This window comes from Syngnathus floridae, chromosome 15 (genome assembly GCF_059516105.1).
Source record: "Syngnathus floridae isolate MCC-2025c chromosome 15, RoL_Sflo_1.0, whole genome shotgun sequence".
Taxonomy (NCBI): Eukaryota; Metazoa; Chordata; class Actinopteri; order Syngnathiformes; family Syngnathidae; genus Syngnathus; species Syngnathus floridae.
In genome coordinates, this window is record NC_142427.1 from 11,584,435 (window position 1) to 11,608,863 (window position 24,429).

The 24,429-nt window shown below is 40.9% G+C and overlaps 1 protein-coding gene and 1 long non-coding RNA gene across 11 annotated transcripts in view; one reads left to right on the forward strand and one right to left on the reverse strand.

The window, feature by feature from the left end:
• LOC148386723 (cell adhesion molecule 2-like) overlaps window positions 1–24,429 on the reverse strand; it is a 225,844-nt gene that overhangs the window by 9,460 nt on the left and 191,955 nt on the right. For 6 of the 9 annotated variants that reach the window (XM_088399693.1, XM_088399691.1, XM_088399689.1 and 3 more), the window contains 7 exons: window positions 22,853–22,990; window positions 15,710–15,871; window positions 15,544–15,634; window positions 15,293–15,471; window positions 12,879–12,992; window positions 4,442–4,564; window positions 2,251–4,108 (listed from right to left, as the gene is read on the reverse strand). In XM_088399693.1, coding sequence (XP_088255819.1) covers window positions 3,990–4,108; window positions 4,442–4,564; window positions 12,879–12,992; window positions 15,293–15,471; window positions 15,544–15,634; window positions 15,710–15,871; window positions 22,853–22,990 — 926 coding nt within the window. In that variant the 3' untranslated portion in view covers window positions 2,251–3,989. Of the gene's footprint in view, window positions 1–2,250; window positions 4,109–4,441; window positions 4,565–12,878; window positions 12,993–15,292; window positions 15,472–15,543; window positions 15,635–15,709; window positions 15,872–22,852; window positions 22,991–24,429 lie in introns of those variants that run through there. The other 3 variants (XM_088399688.1, XM_088399690.1, XM_088399695.1) reach the window with 3 other exon arrangements.
• On the forward strand, window positions 9,426–17,741 carry LOC148386724 (uncharacterized). Of its 2 annotated transcripts, XR_015863275.1 has the most exons (4): window positions 9,426–9,902; window positions 11,380–11,460; window positions 13,625–15,530; window positions 16,392–17,741. It is a non-coding gene; the product is annotated as an uncharacterized LOC148386724 (long non-coding RNA). The 2 variants fall into 2 exon arrangements; XR_015863276.1 differs by lacking the exon at window positions 13,625–15,530.

Here is a 24,429-nt window from a genome sequence, read left to right on the forward strand (position 1 = left end):
CTTTCGTGTTTGCAGCGTAGTGAGCGACAGTGCAGCACAACTACACACTCAATGACGTCAAGATGTGCACTTGCCAATAGCGGGAATCGAACAACATAGAGAAGAAAGTTGGCCTATTTTTAGCTCTTGTTCATGGAACAGTCCAGTGAGGGGAAAGGATAGTAGAATTACACAAGTTATTGTTTTAATATTAAGTAAGATATTTGTTGTGTAACAGAGGGTCCACTGTGTCCCAATCAGGTAAAAAAAGAAACAAACATACCGTGTCTGGAAAATAAAAGCAATATATTCCTGAGATGCAGAAACAAACAGCTGGAATGATAATTTGAAGAAAAACAAAAAATATATTTCATGCGCAGTGATTGATTGTAAGGCCATGATTTTCTAGGACCATCAAATTAAAGTCAATAAAACAATTAATGATAATAATCAAATCAACAATACAGTCTATGACTTCAGAGCCATGTGTGCATTTATATGGCAAACTTACATACAATAAACACAGTATTAAAAAAAAAAAAAAACGTGATCTTAGATTTGAGCTTCGACTGTGTTGCTCCGATAACATCATGCTGCCCGGGTCAATAAAAGGCCAGCGATGACTCATGGAAATGATGCATTAGAGGGGGCGAGAGGTTTAAAGCTTCATTAAAAAAAAAAGAAAAAGAAAACCCACAAAGTTCAGAAAACCAAGCCCAGATGTGATACAACTGCACTTGAACTCATCATTCAGAGTGAGTCAGCCTGTTTTAAATAACAACTTGAGAGAGGAAGAAAAGCGCACCAAAACCTACCCAGTCAGAAATGGTTATTTAAAAAAGTAAGTATTCGATTAAGAAAATTTTTTTTACAAAGAACATAAGTGGACTGCATTGAATAATAATAAGCTGCTCATTGTTAGCCACATAGCATAACTGCCCAAGTTAAAAATAACTAAAATTAAAAATAACTCAGAAAATGATGCTATCAAGTTAACATGGGACATGTTTTCATGTAGTACAAAAGTGCCCAATTCTTTATTTAGAACCTGCATGTTCAAAAATGTATTCCATATTATCCATTTATGTAAAACATTGCTTCTGTGATAAAAAATGGAATAAACACAAAAAAGTGGGTTGGGGGGGAAAAAAAAATCCTCAACACATCTTGCGGACAGTCTGTAAGTGCACGATAGCAACGCCGTGTAAACATTTGAAAGCAACACTTGACGCTTTTAAATCAACAAGCCTTGACAGCGACAGGCAAAGATAAAAGCGGATTTATTATTTATTCCCCAACTTGTGACTCACTTCATCCTGTACCGTCTCCAAATCATTACACACAACAAATGGATGCGCACGTGGATGTGGTATCATGTTGATGAATAGTCAGAAAGGCCGCAGTGAATAAGAAAGATTTATGTTTCTGAATCTGTCATTGGCGCACAACTGTTCCTTTTCTTTTGTGGTGCAAAATGTGAATTTTGACGCTCAAACTGCAAACCCCGCTTACGGTCGTGACGGAGTAATCGAAAACACAGCTGTCCACGTCCCCAAGAACTTAAGTGAGTGTTGTTCCACTCAAGGAGACGCTGCAGCAGCGTTTGAGTTCACTCAGTGACAAAGACATTACTTACTGACCGTATTTGCATAATGCCGAAAATTGGTCACCAAATAGGAGACAGCTGGGCCAACTGTTCCATTGCCCTTGGTAACAATTGCCTCCATCTTGCTCGATTAATTTACTGTTTGCTCACAATAGACGACCTGACTAAGTCAACCACCGACTTGCTTGCAAGCAAAAACAAGTTTGAGTTTTTCAATTATTGTTTGATGAATGAGTTCCATAGCCATAGATAGGAATAATAATCATCATTTAGAGTTTTGTCAAATAGATTTTTCATTAGTTGTGTTGAATTTGGCTAATCACATGTTGAAGAAACGTAGCTTTTTGTTTTTTTTTGTCTGGTGAGATTTTACTCATGACAAAATGGAAAATGGGAAACAAAAATTGCACTAGCGATAGAAAGTTGAGCTACATCCTTACACTGTAAAATACGCCACCGGTGTTCAGAACATTCAGGGGTTTAAAAAAAAAAATTATTGAAAACTTCTACATCTTCAATCAAGAAAATGTGATTAAATTCTCATCTTTAATAAAAAGCCACAATCCCCTCAGTTCTCTACTATCAAGTTACTAAACATTCTTCCCATTCTCTAAAATACCTCTTGAAATAATTTAAATATGAAAAAGAGGCCAACAAAAACTTACTGATGTGGTTTTACCAACTTTAGTTTCCCACACATTATTTACATGCCGTGTGCCAAAACAAAATGCAAAAATTGGCCGAAGTATATGTATGTCATGACAGATTTAAAAAAAAATAAAATAAAAAAACAGAACAAAACAATTGATAAAGTTGCTAATATACAAAAAGATTATAAGAGAGCTGGAATTCAATAGCAATTTTCACAATCAAACACGTTTTAGCAGACACGATACACAGCAGGGAGTTTAAAACCATTCAAAGAAAAGTATTGAATTTTTTTTCTTTTGTTTGGACGATTTGGAAACAAGGATCACTGTCAATTTGAATCAAGTAGCACCCTCAAGGCAATTAATTGTTTGCAATGAAAAACATTAACTCCATCTTGTGCTTTTATCTTCGTCCATCAAGATTTATCATTTGGGAAATAATGTATGGAAAACAACGCAACACATTCATGACTTTTTTTTTTTTTTTTTTTTTTTAATAGTTTGCCCCTTCGGGTGTTCCAAATGTGAATATTTCACATGAATATTAACTTTCACTGCGCACGTCTGAGTTGGACTTAATACCGGACTCATGTAAAGGTAAAATACTCAACTTTGAACTTTTTGTACTTTTTCCTTTTGAAAGTTAAACTGCTTGGTCCATAAAAACATAAAATTAGTTGAAGTGCACATCAAAACAGAATTTACAGCAATAAATTGCATTTATCACAAAATCCCTGTACATAACGGAACTAATGAACTCTTTTCAATCCATTTTCTAATTTTACATTTGACGGGTTGTTCTTTTTTCTCCCTCTCTTCTCATTAGAACATAAATGATTTTTGCTAACTTAAATACAATTTATACAACTAGTCGACCTGAAGCCATCATGTTGAAAACAAAAGCGGCTGCCGAGTTCAAGAATATACACAAAAAGTAGATTGGTAGCAGATTTAGAAAATGCTCTTCTATTCTTCTCAATGGATGAAATATCTCATCTAGCATCGCTTGCAAAATTTTTGGTGTGTATTCTCAGTTCTAAACGGTAGCACGCTACACCCCCCACTCTACTGTACTAACTACACACGGATCTGAGCAACCTTGCTACTCGAGTACCACACAAAGCCTTCTTCTTATCTTACATGGCTCCACATTTTAATTACAAGTCTATTTAAAGAAGGAGGGATCCATCGTCTAAGATATTGAGTGTGGTAGATATGTATAAGGCGCCAAACAGCACAGATCATCATCAAATAAAATAAAAAATAAAAATTAGAAGAATCAAAAGACACAATGCTGTGAGCTAAGCAACGAGATGATGGGCCGTCCGGGTGACCACCTACAAAAGCATTTACATTGCTACTGACTGATACATGAAGGCATTGACACGAGTTCAATGGCGTCTGTATTTTTTTAGGCACCGTGTTGATGTGAGATGTGTGTGTGTGTGGTGTGGTGGTGTGGTGTGGATGATCATAAGGGAGTAGGAGGGGCTTGTGTTAGCGTGTTCAGGTGTCGGACTGGAGGGTGTAAGAAGCAGTCATGGTAGATTTACAGATTTACAGAGTTGAAGGGGCAAAAATACGTGGGAACTTCAGCAGCGATGCCTGCGAAAAGTGGCTGCTGAACCATGATGGAAAAAGATGAAGCCAAAAAGAGGGCAAACACTGGGGAAGAGAGAGAGAGCGAGAGAGAGACGGAGAGAGAGAGAAGAAGACACGGAGGGACGGATGGCAAGGGAGGCGCCCTCAACAGTCTAGATGAAGTACTCCTTCTTTTCTTCGGCGTGCGCGTGGTTGCCCTCGGCGTTGATGATGGCCGTGTCGGCGTCGGGCGCGTCGTCCGCCCCTTTGGCCTCGTTTGTCAGGTACGTTCCTACGTAAAAGCGCCACATGTAAAGTGCGTACAAATAGCGTGCGGCCCTATTGTTGATTATTTTGGACGAAAAATTTTGCGCCATCCTTACTTCGCACATATTTTATCGTTAATTTCAAATGTACGTCGTCATATGTGGGCCACCTCCATGGTTCAAATTGCCCTCACGTCTCAAGGGATTTCAATCTTCACCGATTCTGTGTCTTATTTTATTCTTTGTCCTTCACAGGAGCCACCGCATATCATTCATCTGCCACCTGAGGATTCTCCGTCCAATGGGACGGTGTGAGCTTTGCGAGATGGACGGCGGGGTCCGAGGTGGTTGCTACCTACCTTTATGCCTGGCCAGGTATCTTCCCAGAACAATGATTAAACACAAGGTGACAAAGACCACCACAGCCACCACACCCCCGATCAAAGCGTGGTCCGTGCCGTGATGGCCCAGAGCGTTGGGATCTGAGGACAGACGGGAGGGAGAGGAGAACGCTACCGTCAAATCAAGAAATAGAGCAAACACTGCAACAAGGAATGAAGGGGCTTTTCTTTTCCACTTTTCTCTTCTTCTAATGATGCTTCTGAGGAGAGCTTGTTCCTTTCACATGATTTCTCAGGGAATAATAAAACGGAGTAAGAGGGTGAGACTGGGAGAGAGACATTCAGCCAGCAAAATGAAGGTGAAGACAACGACATAGTGAGTTAGGGGGGAAAAAAATCAGGGAGTTGAATAATTCAGGAACCACCCATGGAGGCACAAGAATCTCCAAAATGCAAAGCAGGCTGGCAGTCGCAAAGGTACAGTAAATAAATCATCAGAAAATCCCCAAAAGAACAAAAGAGTGATTCTTGTGAACCGAATAGAGGTGTGAAAAAGATGATAAAGGATCTTTCTTGTCAAGTTGTTCAAGTCGCACAAACAAATAAATAAATTAAACAAGGACGTAAAGAGCAAATTATATTATGCCTGGAGTAGGGTTTCAAATGAGCATTTTAAATTAGAGGTAGGGTTTCAAATTGAGGTTTCGAACTAGGGTTGGGGTTTTCAATGTGGGGTTTCAAATTAGGGCTTCAAAGTTGGGTTTTATATTTGAGTTGGTTTTTCAAAGTAGGGTTTTAAATTAGGAAAAGGATTGCAATAAATTAGGGGTACGGTTTCAAATGAGGGTTAGGTTTACAGATTATTTTTGTGCCACCTGTTGCTTTGTACTGACAGCATCACAACTGGATTGACATTTTTTATCTTGACGTTTTTTTCCACAGAGGGAAAAAAAAGGTGTTACCAGGAATATGTAGAAACAATTTCACATACATAGCTGTCGCTTTTTTTTTTTTTTCCTTCCTTATCCTCTTCCCATGTGGCCCAATTGAACAGCTGGCTTGCATGCGCTCCATAAGCCGCCATCGTGTGAATGACCAGGCCTTCACACTTCACTGCCTCCCAGCGGACAAACAAACGCCCGCAATGACACACACACATGTGGGAAGACACGCACACACACATGGGCACTTAGCAGGGTTTCGCTGTGCTAAAGTTCTGCATGGTCAGTGAAGCAAAGGAGGAAGCAATGTTCCCCCCATGGCTGTCTCTGTACCTCATTGCGGCACGACAGCGAGGACTTTTTAGCGCACGCGCAGACCAGCGTGGCCTTGGAGTCCCACCGCTTGATGCATATAAATGTAGCTGTTGAATCACTTTGGAGAATATTGCACATAAAAATACATGTTTTACCATAATACAATCTTCCAGATGTGATCCCAGACATAAATATTCTCTTTTAGAGCCTCACTTAGAGAGAGCGTGGTACTGAAATGTTTGGCTTACGGAAAGAAATGAAAGAAGCAAAAAGAAAGAAATCCAAAATGGAACCTTCTAGGTCTCTAAGCCTCATCACATGATCTTTTAATAAGGGGCACATATCTTCTCGGTGCGATTTCATAGCAGAGCAAAGTTGTCCTTCAATATTTATAGCGCTCTCCTTGTCGCCCGGCCGTGTTGAATAAATCAAAGACGCTCGCAGCTTGTGCGACTCGCCGCCGACTCCCGGCAAAAGTCTTCCTCCTCAAGCCGCCAGCTAAATCCTTATCTGATGGCTACGGGCTTCTTTCTGTTGACCATGTGCCTCAATAAACAAGGCAGTTTGCTGGCATACCTGCAGAACTATATTACTTTAACAACAAACATCTGGCCTCTTTACAGTATAATTCCATTTTGGACAAACAATGGTGTCACGAACGTATCACTTCAAATGTAGAACATTTGAAGACATTGTTGAAGACACCATTATGCACAATCTAACGAGCGGCGTGAAAAATTCCGCCTTGACGGAAAGATAAGGCTCAATGAATACACGGCGAAGTGAGTCAAATAATGAAAGCAAAACAGCACATTTTTCTCATGACCGTGAAGTGACAAGATAAAACATACTTTTGCAAGATTTCAAATGTTTTTATCTGTAAAAAGGTGCCCGACTGCTCATCTGATGTTTGGCTTGAAAGTCACCTCACAGGATTGCGTTCCAAATGGGAATCATTCTTTATCAAAGTTTGTCTGTTGCACATCCGCCGTCTTTATCTAAAGAACTTTCAGTGCAGTCATTTACCAAACAGAATTGTCCTTTGCGACGCCATTCATCTGGCGAGGCTTAACAGCTCAGCCTCTGACGATCAAATGTAGCATCTCTGAAGTCTAATAACCACCTTAAACAAAAAGGCTTACAGAAATGGCGTGTCCTTGACGCTTTATACAACAAACAAGGCAAGAGAAACAACCTCACTTTATATATTTCAGACAGAACTTCCACCTTATACAACCACATAAATCAAATCAAATTAATAGGGATTTGATTTAAGGATGGGCAAGCACCTATACCGGTATCGGTTATTTCAAGGTATCGAAGCATTGAAGCAAAGTCTTTGTTCAGTTATCGTCCTTGTTAAAATTAAATTTTTTTCATTAAAATGTTTTACAGCTCCTAGTGGTATCGGTAATGTTTCTTAATTTGTTGGTACAGTTGTTAGCCAAGTCTTTGTTCAGGTATCTAATCATTAAAATGTCAAATATCAGAAGTACTAGTGGTATTGATACTTGGTATCGGTATTGTTTGTTCATTCGTTGGGATAGTTTCATGTCCTATGAAGGGCTACTAATTTCATGTGAAATTTCATTTTGGAAAGTAGCCCAAAGTGCTCGCAGCTTCCAGCCGAGATGGAAAAAAGATGGATGCATTTGAAGAAAGCAAAAGATGCTACGGAGATGCGTTTTCACATTCCCCCCCCCCCCTACGTCCTTGTAGATTATTGCTTGGTGTCTCTGAGAGGATTAATTAGATTCTGAAAACAAATTACTCCTGCTAATCATTCAATAAAGCCCGTCACATGGTCGCGGATACTCTCTTGAATATTCAAGCGACCAGACTCCCTCTCTCCTTCCCTCCTGTCCTGCTCTCACAATGAAAATGAAGTTATAATCAGAGTGAGATAATTAATCTTATGAATTCATTAAGCCCAATGCGAGAATCAATCTATCACGGCGACGGCGTGTTCGGCGGAGTCGATAACCTCAGCAGTAAGAAAGCGACAATGGGGATAAAATCAACGCGGCAGCGTTAACTTGATCACAACTTTAGCGCTGTTGCTTCGCCAACAATTTTTCCGTCATAATTGCATGAGTGGAATGGGTTAAATGAAAAAGACGCAAGATGTTAAACTTGAAAATCCTTTCGAGGGACTAGTCAAAGGAATAAAGCTTCAATAAATAAAAAGCAGACCTTCCAGTGTTTGAATGAATATGGGTGGGTGGAGTTGGGGTTATTATATGTAATTGATCGCATGAGCCTTGAGATCTAATGATTTCTCCCTCCCTGTTCTACACTTACTTCCAAATTGTTGCTATATTTCTTCCCCCCAAAGCCAGTTAATGTGACAGCTCATCAATAAGCTGGCTCAGCAATAAGCACAAAGACCTTTGCATTATGTTTTAATTCGTCCTGCGCCCCACGCCACGGAGGAAATGGACAGAAGATTGTCGCGGCTGTTCAATATTTAACCCCTTTTGAAATATCTGAGGATGCTGCCACGGGAACATAAGCCTTTTGCTTTGAACACGAGTCACCCACCGAAGCGGCGGCTGCGAGAGAAAATGTTATTTCTGCTCATCACACGTCCTAACCCTGCGCTAACGTTAGATCGATAGCAATGAAATAAAGCTGTTGGAAATCCCTCCAAGGAATGAAAATTGTCCTTTCACTTATTGAGTTTTCACAACAGGTTTCTCCCCCAGTCTAAAGCAGATTGAATCGGAGTACCTGCAAAGTACACGTTGCACTTTTTGTCCTTTACCATCAAAAGTTTTTGGAAACAAACTGTTTGCTGTGCTTTTTCTTCGAAAGGTTAGCATTGCAATCATGGCTAACAGGAAAAATGTGAAGAACCTTTTGAGGTTACGACGGGAGCGCCGAAAGAATTTTAATTGTGACTTATAGTCCAAAAACTTAGCATCTAACCTAAGATAGCAGTAAAATCATGATGATTTGATTAAATCCACCTTACGTACAAATTTGGATGAAGTAACTTCATTGATAGAAATTCCATTGCCGTACTTTGGATTTCATTATTTCCAGAACTTTTGTAACCTTTATTGAAGTCAGACTATTTTGCAAGGTAGATTTCACAATCAAGAGCCGGTGTCATGAATATTTCATTGTAAGGAAAAGACCCCTTGTCTTTAAATGCAGACGGCGCAAGCCCTCAAGGAACAGAGCCCAGAGGAAGGCTGGTAATTAAGCTGCCGCTTGTCTTCAGACAATCCACGTTGCATCCTGAACACACCCAGGCTTGAGATAAAGATCGCCTCGCCACACTGCGGCAACCCATTATTGATCCCATGCCCTTTGACCCTTCAAATGGACGACACGGAGCAACAGGGTGGCGTGTGTGTGAGGTTGCGGGGAATAATAAATCAACGATACTGGTTTTGTATCTTAAGCTGAGGCTTCAGGCTTATTTTTGTCGCGGCCACATCATAGTCATAGTTTGCCTCAAGGGCCCATTAAAATTGTCAACCCAAATAAATGTATGAATGTCAATGTCAAAACAGAGAATAATAAAAACTGAAATATTGAAATCAGATCACATTTTCTTTTGTCTTTGCGGGCCACCTAAAATGAGTGGCAGGCCGTATCTGGCCCCCGGGCCTTGACTTTGACACCATTGATGTAGCGGCTGGGAACACGCAACCTAACTTCAAAGTTATTTAAGCTTTGATTTCAAAACCCTTTTTTTTTTTTCCTCGAGTCGACTTTTTAAAGCACAAAGCCCGCAACCCTGAACAGGATAAGCAGTATAGAAAACGAATGAATGCATGTGAGCATGACGCTCATGCAACCTAACCTATCAGGCGTCCAACAGCTTCCTCGTATCAATTTTTCAATGCATGTCTCAAGTTTAAGTACAACCGTTGTTTGTGTCAAAGCCGCCGGTGCAGTTTTCTTTTCTTTTATCCTCCATTCCTCTCAGGTACAAAGTAAGAGAAGATAACTTTAAGTTTGGCCGTGCTTTATTTTATTATTTCTGCACCTCCACGGGCAGAGACACCAGCCATGAATAATTGCTGTCCTCTCTGAGGCAGGACCCGTTCTTAGCACCAGCGCCGGGCAACAGGGGTTGGCCAAAGGAATACTGATTATGTGGAGTGAACAGTAAATATGTCAAAGGAAGCCCTGTTGTGCGTGATTACTAATTTCAGTTTGGCAAGGTCACAGCTAATTTGCTAAGCCACGAAGAGCGATACGGCAAAGAGGTAAGCGGCCATGCAGAGCGAGGATGTGTTTATGTACACTTTGATGACATTGCACAGACCTTTGGTGCTTAGCCAAAGATGTATTATTGCCATTAAGACTGAGCGGGCGGGCGCAGGCTCCGGCGCTTAATCAATACAGTGAATCACAAGCTACAGTTCGGACATCAGTCTCGAGTCATACACTGGAGATTTGGAATCTTTATCTTTGCTGTAGTTACACCCCAGAGGTCAACAGTTGTCACAAAGCACATTGGAGCTAATTAGACTATTTATTAGAACCATCAAGTTTGCTGTATATTTATTTGCTAATATTTCTACAAGATTGAATAAATGCCAACATTCACTATGTGACTCCACATGGTAATTGTGTCTAAGATATCCGAGCTATAATTTACGTATTAAGACTAACCGCGTATAAACTATAGCAGATATTTTTCAAAGCTGTTTTCATTATACTGCATGGAAAATAAAAGTACATTTCCTCAGCATAGTAGATTTAAATAAAAAAAATAAATTAATAAATGTTAAGTGTTAAATATCACCAAAACTTCCACATTCTGCTTTCATCGTTCATCATTGTGAAGTTGTTCTTTGCTTTAGACCCCCTTTGGCACTATCCAACCAAGCAAAAGAAGCGAGACTTTTAATGTGGCGTCTGTTCAGTTTTTACAGACCTCTTGCTGTGAGACTAGATGACTTGTGTTGGCAGCACATACCAAAAACTAGCACTAAGATGTGGCTCCAACCCAAGGAGTCTTTATCTGTGGAACTTCACAAAATAAACCATTTTTTTTAGCAAGACTTTTAATTAATAAAATGATTGTAAATAAACTATATTCAATCTTTGAGCAACTAGAAATGCTTCGCGGAGAATGACAACTTGGTACAAGATAACCTGCACTGTTTTATTCAGCGTGGGATGATAAATAGAAGCAAGGTGTCGAAAAGTGAGCGGTGGAATGTATAAAGGAGATAATCAGGTGTATTATATGCTAATATTCCGCCTTAGGAGCTCCAAGGTTGGACCTACCATGCGTCTTCAGCTCAGGCGGACAACTTTATTAAAAAGACAAAACGTCATGGGGCTGCAAGCGCTCCATGCATGTTTGCTTTCATCTAGAGCCCGTGAAAAGAGCGGGTAATAAATCAAGAAGACGCATGAAAGCAGATAGCGTAGCGACTGGGGACGCATTGAAGGAGTCTGATATCCAGATTCCCCTACGATACATAGAGAAGCTGCGCCCCTCTTGTGTGTCAGCAGAACACAAATAGACATCAGAAGCTGATGGGGAATATTCAACATTGTGTGGAAGCCTATATGGGGACAATGATGCTGAGGGAAAAGGTTTGAGAGGGAGAAAGAAAGGGTTCCTTCAACTTTGAGGGTCAGCAAACTCATTTGCATATTGCTTAACACAGCACCCAACTTTTAAATTGATACGTCAATCAAACGCAACGTCTCGTGTTACCATTTCAGACGTGGCGCCGTGTCAGCGTTATTGTAGGGTGGGGTGCACAGACACAATCACCTGGGAAACAGTCATTCCAACAAACAAAGGTAAGTACAGTTATTGCTAGCTGTCTGACTTTTGAAATAAGGGCAAAATATATGTACGCAGAAACCTGCAGTGCGTCATGAAAATATTTTTCAAGCGTCTGACGCTTCATTTCTCTCAGTCCATCCATTCTTTCATTTTTCTGGCCATACAGTTCCTTTCAGTGTGTTGGGCTATCCACCCAAAATTCCCCATATCTAGAATCATCTCATCCAACAAGTGCCTTATTACTCCAACATCTCGTTGAGCCGTTCTTGAAAAATGTGCTAGACCATGTCAACTCCTCCTCCATTATGTTGAAGGGTTCAACAAAAGTCCTTCAATTGTTCCTTGTATCACTCGACAATATCCCCCAGTCTGGGAAAGTAGTTCTAATCCCATGATAACATCTTTCTGGCGTCTCTGGGCTCCTTGGTTGCCACCATGATAGACGCTAACAACCTTTTCTGACTCCAATCTTGAAGCAGCTCTTAACAACACTATGGAGGGCTTGGCTGCAGGATGGTTAACTCAAATATGATGCTGTCAGCCTCGTAGAGGATTAAAGGCGCACGGAGATACATGATCATGAACTCTTCGCACTAGATTGCACGGTACAGTGTATAAAAATAATACATTGATAGCTCAAACATCATTTTGTATTAATTTAACAGAATTCCATACGAAATATTGGAAAATGTCTGCAGCACATACTTTTGGGGTCACTTTATTTTTATATTATTTTTGTATTTATATATATATGAGAAGTTTGGAAGTGTGAAGAACTATAGTGGTGGTTTCCTAGTCCACACTCCAGTGGATATTAATGTCCAAATCTATAATCATAACCCGGCATGTCATCAGCTTTTGCAGGAATGACAGACACTTAAAAAAAATGGTGACATCAGCATTTAGTGTTCCCTCCAATAATACTCAAATCCTTTTTGTAGATGACAAGCCATTCATTAAAATATCCTTCATCCAACTTAATATGAGGGAGTATATCAACAGCACTCTCTAAAAGTTTGAGTTACTACTTTGAAGAAGAAAAAAAAAGGTTCTTTCTTTTCAAGTGTGAAGGGTTCCTGGATTGAACGCAGCATTAGGAGTCACAATGAGTCATCTCTGGGGGGCAGACATTTGCAGTTGGACATGACATTTACTTCTTTGAGCTTTCAGGGCACGGGACTACGCAAGTCTTAGGAATGTCAAGGGGACATTGGATTTTAAACAGCGCCACTCCAACTGAATACAATAAGTCAGGCTACCTAGAGGAAGTATTAAAAAAGGGATGGGGGGAGGTTAACCCCTGTCAATTTCTACTTTGGAATATTAACAGTGAAGTGATTGCACACGGGAGTCATCTGAATCTAAGACAAGTGTGAGATGTGACAATACGCTGAGGAGGTTGGAAAAAAAAAAGCAGATGGTGGTACGGTACCTCGGTTTCCAGTGACTGTGGGATCTGAAGCGTGGGTGCCTACTAGAACAGTGGAGTCTGGGGGGATGGGATGGAAGGGAGGGGTGGTGGATGGAGGCAAGGTGGTGGGTTCTTCTGGTGGAAGGGATAGACATACAAACATTTACAAAGGGGAAAACAAAATGCAACTAAAACAAAATGGGAGAAATTAGATACCACACACAAATTGGATGGCAAGGCATGTTATAGCAATGGGAAAGCAAAAAAAAAAAAATGTTAAAAACAAGCAGAAATACATAAAGTGCATATTGACATTTGACAACAAGGGAATTACAGATGCGGTTGTGTGTGTTGCAACAAACTTTTTGCCGCCATGTATGTCATTTCAATTATGTAAAAAAACAACAAATTTTTCTTTCCTCTTGTCCGGCATTCCCTTGAAACATCGTTTTTTTTTTGTTTTTTTATCTCAATGGGGAAGCAGAGCAGAGAGGTCCGACTCCAAAAATGATGTGGGAGAGAGCAAACGTTAAACATACAAAAAAATATTGCTTTCACAATCTTAAAACAAGTCTTTAAAAAACAGACTCAAAAGATTTTTATTTTTGAGTCACGGCTTGAAGACATTCCTCGAGGTGTTCCATCCAAAGCGATGGTCAAATATTAACGGGACAAAGGGATTGGCGGTGAAGCATTGTTTGACAAAGTTAATGAGGTCACACCGCCACCTTGTTTGTGTCCCTCTGCTTTTTTATGGCACTGTGGAGGTTTTTTAATTGGCCCTGCTGCAAGGCCTGGCCGTCTCCGTGACTTTTCAGCCCGGGCGAGAATCACAAAACAGCTCGACTGCGTGTCTCCGAGTCAAAATGTCTCCTTGCTGCAGAGGAACCATTAAAAAGGTATTTTCCGAGAATTACGGCAGCAATTGTAAAAGGCTAAAAGGTGTGCTAATCACTAATGAACGCCGGGTACAAAGCGGGTGCCATTTTCCAAGATCAAGTAATGAATCTCCATTGGAATCTTTGACCCTCCTAAGCCACAATTGCTCTTTTCTGTGGTGTTGAGTTTTGAACATCAATTTTATTAAGGGCATCACATTTTTATGCTCTTCTATTTCTATGACATTTTTAAGATGTGCTAGGCTGCAAGTAATGCCTGCATGGAATCACACACGTTTTAATTAAAACGCTCCAGAAATATGGATACTTGGCAAAGTGTGAGTCATCGTTTCTTTTATTTAATGCCTGACAAGTAAACTGCCTGTTTCATTTAATATATTTTAAGGCTGCAATTAACAATTATGTTAATAGTAGAGGATTCTCTACATTACTTTTTTTGATGAACTAGTTAAGTTTTTTTAATATCTGTCTCTTTTTTCAAACAGGACATTGTTTCAATGCAAAAAATATAAATCGATTATGGCTCAGTTGTCTGGTCCGTAACAATCATCAGAAAATGGATTGCCCTTTTCCAAAATGCAGATTTTTGCAAATGTCTTATTTTGACTTAGCACAAAGTCAATGATTTTGCTTTCATGCAGGACTACAAGAATTTGAAAACATTTAAGAAGATTTGAACATTTTAAATAAAAAAAAAACATTAATCGATGATCATAATCGTTGCTAATATATTTGTCAAGCTGCCGACAGCACCCTTTTTCATATTCAACATTTACAAACAAGAAGCTTACATTCACGTCACAGTGGCCATGAGTACGACCTGAAGCAGACACTTCATAAACTATTGATAGCAACCTTGCTTGTATCCTTGAACAGCCCGGCTAGCTTATTACTGCGGAACCACCGCCGGCAGCCGGGTCAATACGAGGTATCACCATGATTTGGCCAAAGAATATTCAATATCATGCTCGTTGCAAAATACAAAACACCCCGCTGGGCACGAGTTGTAATAATCAAGCACTATTTACTGTTCTACTTAGAGAAATTCCGTTTCTGACTTGTTTTCCCTCAACTCACTCACACACAAACACACAACTATCTTAAACCAAACGGAACAGAGACTTAATTCCAAGAGACAAACGGCTGAGGAGACACAGAGGAGGGCGAGCTATCCGTTTTCCCCGACACTGATTCACTTCATCCTCCACTTCCTCTGGCGTTGCTCTCAATGACTTATTCTCCGTGGTAATATTACTGACAACACAGCACTAAATTCCACACCCATACACACACCCTCGCTCCTCCCTCATGATGTGCATGCATGAAGAAGATCTGGGACGCAGGTTTATTTAAAGAAAGACGTTGGTGGTATTAGTGTCACCTGAGGCCCTGTGAGCGATGTTACAACTAATCACTCGCACTGCTAATGCAAATGCACAGCAGAAGCCTCTGGCACTTGAATTTGGTCCTTGCTTTTATTCCTTATTGGACACGACTCGGACCAATTAGGTCTAACTTTGTTTGCAAACGACTCACCGTAGACGTAGAGTACATATTCAGCGCTGCTGGTGCCTAGGTGGTTGCTGGCCTCGCAGCGGTACGTGCCGTTGTCCGTCTTGTTCAGTGACGTGAACGTCAGCTCCCGACCTTCCACAATCACCCTGCCCAGGTCTGAAAGTTCCACGCCGTCTTTCGTCCACATGACAGGATCTGGCCTGGAAAGAGAAATGAGAGATCGAGACAGGAACTTCATCCCGCAGAAGAGCGGCATCAGGTGAATGACTTACGAAGGGTTGCCTTGAGAGAGACAGTCCAACTTTAGGTACTGACCCTCCTGAGGGACGGCCAAAGAGTGGATGATCTCCACCCGAGGAGCATCTAAGGCAAACACACACAAGGTCACGATGTCAAATGAACGGCATTGACCCAGGACGCTCATGTCTTGACACTCACAGTGGACCTCCAGCACTTCGGTGGTCTGCTGCGGCGTCTGCGCGAGTGCCTCGTGGTCCACTCTGCAGGTGTACGCCACTCCGTCGTAGCTTCGGTCCACGCGCAGCTGCAACGAGCTGCGCACTGTGAAAGTCTTCCCGCTAGCGTTGACCTCCTTGGCTCCTGCGCGGAAAAGGTCGCAATAGTGTCAGCGATGCAGCGCTGAGGAACATCAACGTGTTGTGCTTTTACCGACACATAGATCTGGAATCGCACTGCAGGGGACTGACATATTATCTAAAGGAGAGCTCGCATATCCATAGTCCTCTGTTAATGTAATTAAATGAAGTCCAAATAATCTGCAGCCACCTCCAATTCACTTCAAACAATGAACAAGCACAAAATTGTGTTTAAATGTTGCTGTGGAATGTGACCAGAGCTAAGGTTGAAAATTTCACAGAGGCCCTTCTAACAAGACCAAGTAGACTCGGTGGCACTGACGGATATTTCATTAGACTGCGTACCTAATGCCGTGTCCGGTGAAGTGTATGCTGTTCCTGGTTATTATCTTCATTTGTTGCTGTTCTCCTTTGTAAAAAGGTGGCCTACTTATGTATTCTGAGCACAGTCAAGGGAGCGCCAGCCCCCCTCGCGCAGGCCACCTTTTGTTTGCTTCTCCTAAAGAGACTGTTTATTCTCCTAGTGCTTCCCGACTGTGTGCTCATCTGCTCCACTTTCCAAATCATCCCAGCAGACTTCAACGCCTCACCGCTCACATCCGCCCTGTCAATCAACAATTGTGCTCCGTCACTTCCCTATAGCGAGCCAATGAGCTCGCCTCCCACTTGACAGGACTGACTGACAGCTCGGCAGCGTCTGCAGCATCCATCCGAAGATGAACTTGAAAAAATGGTTACAATGAAGGCTTACAGGTCAAAATAATTGGCAATCCTGCATAATTTAATTACAAAAAACAAAACCTGCATGATTATAATATTAGCGTGAAAGAAAAACATCTTTTTTCAGTATCACACACTGTTCACCTCAAAATTAATTCACAGCTATAACCGAGGAAGTGAAGGATTTATAACTTTTTATCCCCTGCACTTTTTCCACCCGACAAAACAAAATAAGCCTCTATATAAATCTCTTACGGTGATATTGATCAAATAATAAAATGAGTGTATTCGCCAACATCTTGGACCCAAGGGCATTAAGGTGCTACTGGTAAACGCACGCTCGCTCAGTAATGCTTTAATATACAGCCGATATAACTGATGGGAGGGCTGGAGGACTGTTTTGGTTTTGCACCAATAAAAATGTTTTATTCTACTCAAAGCGAGTTGTTGGGCCATTGTATATGGCGGGGAATTGGAAACTGTTTGCCATTCGCAAATGAATAGCCTTGATTTGTTCCAATGATGAAAATCACATCAACCTTGTCTTCTTGCTTGCCAAATTCTTTGACTTGGAATCTCTCGTGTAGCGGTACGGCATTGTTAGCGCTAATTATCCCTGAACCTAGTAAGCCGTATGAGTTTGTTGTACGACAGCTACACTGAAATGCAATTAGCAAAATGAATGCAAATCTGTATTGCTTGTTAAATACTCATTTAAAAGTTCTGTTCCTGAAGCCCGCTCATATTAATTTCCAGCATGTCCATTTTCAACACCTTATTTAATTATATCTGTTGTATAATTTGTGCTTGACTAAACGCATCCTGTCCTTGGCAGTGGAGAGACGTGCAGCCCACTACTACATTAGGTTTGTGGGAGTTTTGAGGACGGAGGCCCAAAAATGGAGAGAACACCTGCTAAACTATGAAAACATGATGGCCTTTTACAGAAGAAGTGAGAAAGGAAAAGAAACTGATATGCGTGTGTGCGAGGACTGCCGTGATGACGGGAGGATCATCACCAACAGCCCACTGAGCTTTTTTAAAAATCAATTTTGCCAATATCCCTCACACTGTATGCTTTCTTGGTCATTTAAGTAAGCTAAGCTTGTATTAAAAGACAAAGAAACTAATGTTGGCGTTGACATTTTGCATGTTACAAGGAACTCACTTGTTGTGGATGTTGAGACATGTCCCCCGATAGATCTTATACGCTTCACTGACATTCGACAACAGCCAAGTCTTAAAAGTAACACGCTTCTATCAACACCTGGCAGGTGTAAACCGCAATGTCCTCACACAAGTCCCTAAGCTTTCACTTCTAAAGAAGTGTCTTCATGAAAAGAAAGGTCTCCAAAAAGAGCGAGACCTGTGGGTCCGGTGGGTATCGACACCTTGGCAGCCTGTCCACCTCCACTGTGTTGATCCTAATGGGCTGAGACCGGTCGTGTCACAGTCCCATCTCCTGTTCTTTGGACATGGTGTCAGTCAGTCTGCCAGCACTGCAGTATGCATTACATACTGACCAGCAACAACAATAAACCACAACAATATCATGAAAAGTTCAAATGGGAATCAACACAGTTAACAAATGGCAACAATTTGACACTTGTAAGAATTATTTACATTTCTGCTCATAGGACAAATGAAGTCACATCCAGGATGGATTTTCTTCCGCCGTAGTATCAAACGTATTTAATTGTACTTAGGTAAAAGACTTCTCACTTTGAAATATTGGATTTTTTCCAGAAAGAAGTTCAATAATGAGATCTGAGACAGAAAAGCAATAAAGAGACAACCAAAGTGTTGTCTACTTAGCATCCAATCACATTTCTCTGATGTCATTGGCTGTATTGCTAACAGCCCCTCGTGGGAATATTTACATTGGATCTCAGTATTGCTGTCAAGTATGAAGCCACATCATCTCTTTAGCATTGACGCACAATTTCGAAGCAAGCTGCAGTTCCAGCAATTAAAATGCTGCAAAGAGAAAGATGCTGCAGTTAGTTTTGTGAAACAGCACTCGACCCGACTTTTACCGCCGCCTTGATTTCAATTAATATACTGTACCATAGTAATAGTAAAGCACTGAGATTTAGAGGGAGAATGAGCACTTTTGTCTGAAGGCATCTTTTATTCATACCAGCGTGGCTTGCGAAAGCCATCTCGGAATTACATCTTTAATGGTCATTGATCCGCTCCACCTCGCTCTGTGGATTCTTGCTGCTATGAATGTAGTCCAGAGAGCCACAGATAAAAACCTTTTTTTTTTTTTTTTTACTTCTTAAAAAAAACTATTTCACTAACCATTCAGTCTTGAGCGAAACGAGAATCCTCACCAGCTCTTCAAGTAATGACAACTACCTGCTCAAGGCAAATGACGACTTGGAAGTATTTCTAAAGGTTATGCAGAAGTTACTGAGCCCTTTCGCCAGTGGAGCGTCCTGAAGACGAGAGCAACTTTCGCACGCGGCACTTTGTCCTTGACTAACAACATTGACAATAGAACAACTATGTGACTGCGAGCAGTTTGAAATCAAATCTGTTTTCTTTTTTTTCTTCTTCCAAGCCCCCTTAGGAATCCAGCTATCACATATCAGCACCAAGCAATAACCTCCACTGTTCAGGTCACACAGTATGATAATACTCATCCAATTGCCAACATAGCCGCCCCTATTTGGAATAAATATTCATTTCATGTACCCTCTCTCCTCCCCTCCCCGTTCACTTGTGTGTAAACAAGGCCTACATTGCTCGGGTACTGGCACAGGTCTCCATGGATCTTGGTGTATAACTGAGATAGAAATATATCATTACATGTTGGGGACTGAAGGGACATAGAAAGGGGAGAAATGAGAATATTGGATTTTGTGCCAGCGCACACACAAAATTTAAATGCAGGCTATCTGCTCCATCTCGTCTATTGTGTTGGTACGAGGACACACAAACACACAGGCACATACGCTTAGCATAGGTTGTCAGGTAAATGAATGCCATTGGGTGATGGACCGCTCCGTTGGCTGCGTTGCTAATATAATCGCTGCTATTCCCAAAGATCCCAGCACAATATGTCAGAATTGTCATTTACGATATTCCTGCCATCAGGTGACTTCTCAGGGTGAGCCTCAGCTCCCCCACCACCCACTTGTCACCATGATGAACACCTGGACTGCACAAATATACATTGAGAATATAAATCGTACTGTATTAATCAGTGAAGATGTGATGGCGTAGCTTTCATGTTTATTTATTTTTGCCATTTTCAACGCCGCTCTATTGAAGGTCGTAGCATTCAATGGACGAATAATAATCTAACATCTTATTGGCTCTGCTGGTTTTATTTTTTCCACATTGAAATGCAACATCTATTTGCATTTGTGTTACTATCATTCTTGACTGTCAGTCGCCAATAAATAATTCACACCTTTTTAGAAAAGATGAAGATGTGCATTCATGGTGAGCCAAAGTTGATAAGCTCAAGTCACTTAAAACAGTAGCAGGGGAAGCAACACATATGGAAATGTTTTATACAATTATGTGTTTGTCTTATAAAACATTTATTCATTTTGGGTTTAAGTCAGATTTTATGATGCTTGTGGTATTTTTCGGACTACAAGCAACGGTGCAAGCTCACAGCTCTTTAAGAAAGCAATAGCGGCTGATTTGTGAGTGGCGTTGTCGACTAACGAGCGGCTTCGCTTCTTTGATTTCTCCGTTTGAAGCTTTCGTGCGTCTTTAAATTTCCTCTCAATTCCAATACTCAAGCATTACACTTTAGAGGTCACACAATCGGTGAAAAGAAAACTACACGGAGTCAATATCATCTCAGTCATTAAAAAGAAATATGCAGCGATGTTTGCTTAAAATTGTGCGGAAAACAAGCATTGATTTGATCCTATCTGCCGTCTTATCTGGACCCAGAGAAGCCCCGCTGCCAGATAGCGGGCTGAGCTGTCGCAGCTTAAGCTGCTGCGGCGTGATGGCAGACACCCAACGTGGGCTGAAACATCGGCCCGATCGAAATTCTTGACGAGTCCAATAGTGCAGCTGACAGCAATCTTCTAATCTGACGTTTGTATGAAGTCTCAAGGTGCTTTTTGTCATTGGGGGGGGCGGGCAATTTCTTTTACCAGGAGAAAAACGACGACATGATACTGATGCTCTTGTTTTTGTTGGTTTAATGAAAACTGCCTCTTGTTTTGAAAGCTTTGAAAAGTGTTTTGGGGGAGAGGGGGGAGTCGCACAGAGACAGGCGACGGTTGTCACGAGGTAGAATACATTAATACAAAAGAGTTGGAAGAAGAAAGAGGATACATGCAACATTGCTGGAATAGATAATAATGTGTGACCTTCTTTGCCGAGCACTAAGAACATTTCAGGAAGCGTCTCTGCATTTGTTAACCTTTGGTGGTAATTTAAGAGAGAATTAAGTCCTGGATGTGTTTCCATTTGTTTTATTGGGAGCTCTTCTTTTCTTAGTGGACCGCTGGGAAACGTAATAATCACCAACGGGGGACATAAGAAGTGCGAATGCTAAATTTCCTCAAATCGTGGCTGTCGATCTAATAAACCAATTAGTCAGGGAAGCATCACCCACTTTAAACAAATAAAGGCCTCTCTCAAACAGACACCTGCCTTTTCTTATGAGGAAAACACTGGTAGCAACTCAAATGATCTCTGCTGCTAACCAAACAGCAGCACTGACATTTGAAATGATTATCTGATATTATAGTTTGATATACTTTGGAGTGTAGCGATTTTTGTATTTAATACAATCATGCTATTTTTTCTATGAAATCCTACTGGATTGTCAATGGCGCTACTTTAAATGAAATTGACAGTTTGTTTTTTTAACAAAAGAAAACACAAGAAAGCAACACAGTAAGATCCTTTGGAGAGAAGGCAAGTGAATGTCTCCAGACTGTTTAATTAAATAGAAATGTGTAATGACGTTTGCTTGAAGCCAACATTGATCTGATACAATCTCCTCGCTTATCGGAACCCTGGGCCGCCTGCGATCGAGACGCCAGGCTAAGCCTAAGCTGGAGGGGGAAGAAACAGTGAAGTGGCAGACAGCGAGCGGCGGGAAGACAAAGATTTCCCGTGGCAACCGACTAGAAACGGCTTTATAGTCTACAACGTGCGGTGGCATTGTTTTGACACGGTAGAAAAACGGGGCGAACCCACTGGAGGACGTGCATGATGTACATCCACGCTTGACTCTCATCAGAAGTGACATCTGCTGCAGCCACTGAACGCTGCAACCCAAGTGCTCTTAGGAGGGCCGATGAAAGACATTTCGATTGAGATTCCATCAAACTCAAGTACTTTAGTTCAGCAATTCATATACATATGAGTGGAGCTGGAAATCAGGACAATAAGTCCCATGATCCCCAACTGCTTTGTCAACTTGTTATTTTGAGCGAGAGGCTACAAGTGGTGGAAAAAATATAGATTATGTGCCTAAACAAGGAGGAATTTATTCCAGTGGCATACAACAACAAACTGTTTCTGATTGTGATTACTATATGCCCTACATAATTTTGAATAAGGGTATGGAAAAATACAATGTAATATTCAGGGTTTGCATTCTGTAGCGAGCCAGGGGAGGCCAACCCCCCACGAAGTGTCACCGAGCTGCCGTAAAGCCCCCCACAAAGTGCACCTGAGATGCTATAAAGCCCCCGCAAAGAAGGTACCTGCGTACCAAAGTGTACCCCCGTGACGACAGTTTATTTCCAGTGCTGCACACTGAGGCTTTATACCTGCTTTCTCAACTATTGTCATCCAGGGACACACATTTATCTATCGCTGCAAAGTCACGACCCACTTTACTGAAGTTAAGAACAGTTAAGAAAATGTCATCTTGAAATTACAGTACAGTACAATTCGGCTAATTAAAACAACAAAAACGAACGTGACAACAGCAAAGAGTTTGCGGTCTTATTAGGAAACTTACGATGTTGACAAGTGCAACAGTAACAACTTAATTAGTCTGAAAGACTGTTAAAAAAACTGCTTAAATGCTGCTGAACATTTATACATTTCTATTAGATGGTTCATCGACTAATCGGCACCTAATTGATTACTAAATAAATCGATAATAATTTTTGATTTTTATTTCAAATTGTCCCAACCTTTTTAATTCCATTTTGTCAACAGTTGATAATCTCAGTGAACAAATCAATTGTGAATCTTGATGTATTCCAGTCGTGTAAAATGCTCTCAAATGAAAAAGAGATTGAGATGTTACTAAAACGTTACTCACCTTTGACCTCCTTTTCATTTTTGAACCAGCGCAAGTCGGCAGCAGGTTTGCTACCATGCGTCATGCAGGTCAGAGTGATGTGATCGCCCTCCAAGGCGGGTTTCATCAGGCCCTCGATCTTGGGTTTCTCCGGCACGCCTGAGGGATGGAGATGAAGTCACACACAACGCTCCAACCTCGTGAAAGAATGAACACAATGGTGCTTTGAGATACACTACAAGCCCAAATCATGTAAAAATAAAATGTAAAGCTTTATAATTTACCTTAACATCTATGCTAATTAAAATGAGCCTGTCAGTGGTGTTTCACATTACATATGAGTATTGAGCTAGCAGACATTCATTAGATGTAATTATGGTTTGCTTGAACATATCGGTGTTGAAATATACAAATTTGTTTTATCTTCAACTGGGAGTGACACTGAAACAGCTTGAAGCAAGAGTGAGAGTGAGAACAGGTGCTATGGCTTTAAAAGTATGTGGGAAGTGTCAAACTATTCTATAAACATTTTTAACTATATGCTGTGAGAATATTTTCACCAATTGCGGCTGGGTCTGAAATGTATTGCGTTGGACACTAAATAATGGTAGAAAACAAATTCGATCCGTTTTTCTCAAAGGTTCACAGTGTCTCGATATATTTTCTACTCTTCACTCCCAACGCAGGCTTTAATATATTTCTCGGGCGGGTGCAGAAAGAAGGACTCAAAGCCGTGTCACTCAGACATTGACATTGACTCACTTTGGCCTTGGCTGTCTCATCGCCTCGTCTATAGGCACCTTAAAAGTCCTTGCGAGTTGCTCTTTGGTTTGCGATACTGTCTTTTGCAAATTAATTCCTACTTTCACAATGCAATGAAATGTCAACGCCAAATGTACTTGAGTTGGAACCGTTTCTTTTATTATTTAGTTCTTTTGATATGAATTGAGAACCGCCTTTTGATAAATGTGTTACTGAGGTTTTGCAGTAACATTCAATTGTGTCATTCACCACACTGCCACCTGGAAGGCCAAAGCAGTCACATTCAGTGAAGGTGAAAACAAAAGAACAAGGAATAGAAAAAAATGATTCAGATATTTGCATAGAAACACAATCAAACATGAATGTTATTTCAGAGCGCTTTCAATTTTAAGTGGTGTTTTTCATCCAGCCACTGTCCTAAAACATTGGTCTGCACCATTAACTATTGCTCAGTGCTGCAAAAAAATATTTTCCTCTGTATCCCCACTGAGCGATTCTAGTTAATTTCTGTAATTCTCGGAATGCTTGTTAACAAAGAGAGACAGCTAATGGGCCTGGCGTGCACGAGCACATCTATTAACATTAGCAAAAACTAATTGGCGAGATAATAAGGCGAGTGGCGAGAAATGAGACAATGTTTGTGCAGGACAATGATCACAAACATTAGTAAAAATGTTTGTGTTGGGTCGGCGGACAAGGGGTATGGCATTTTTTAAGCATACTAAATGTGTTTGTCCTATTCACCAAACAAACACAGGCAGGAAGTGTCAAAGCCAAACAAACAATTTCAGCCATCAGAAAGCATTAACCTAAACAAAATTAGCATTTTTGTAGCG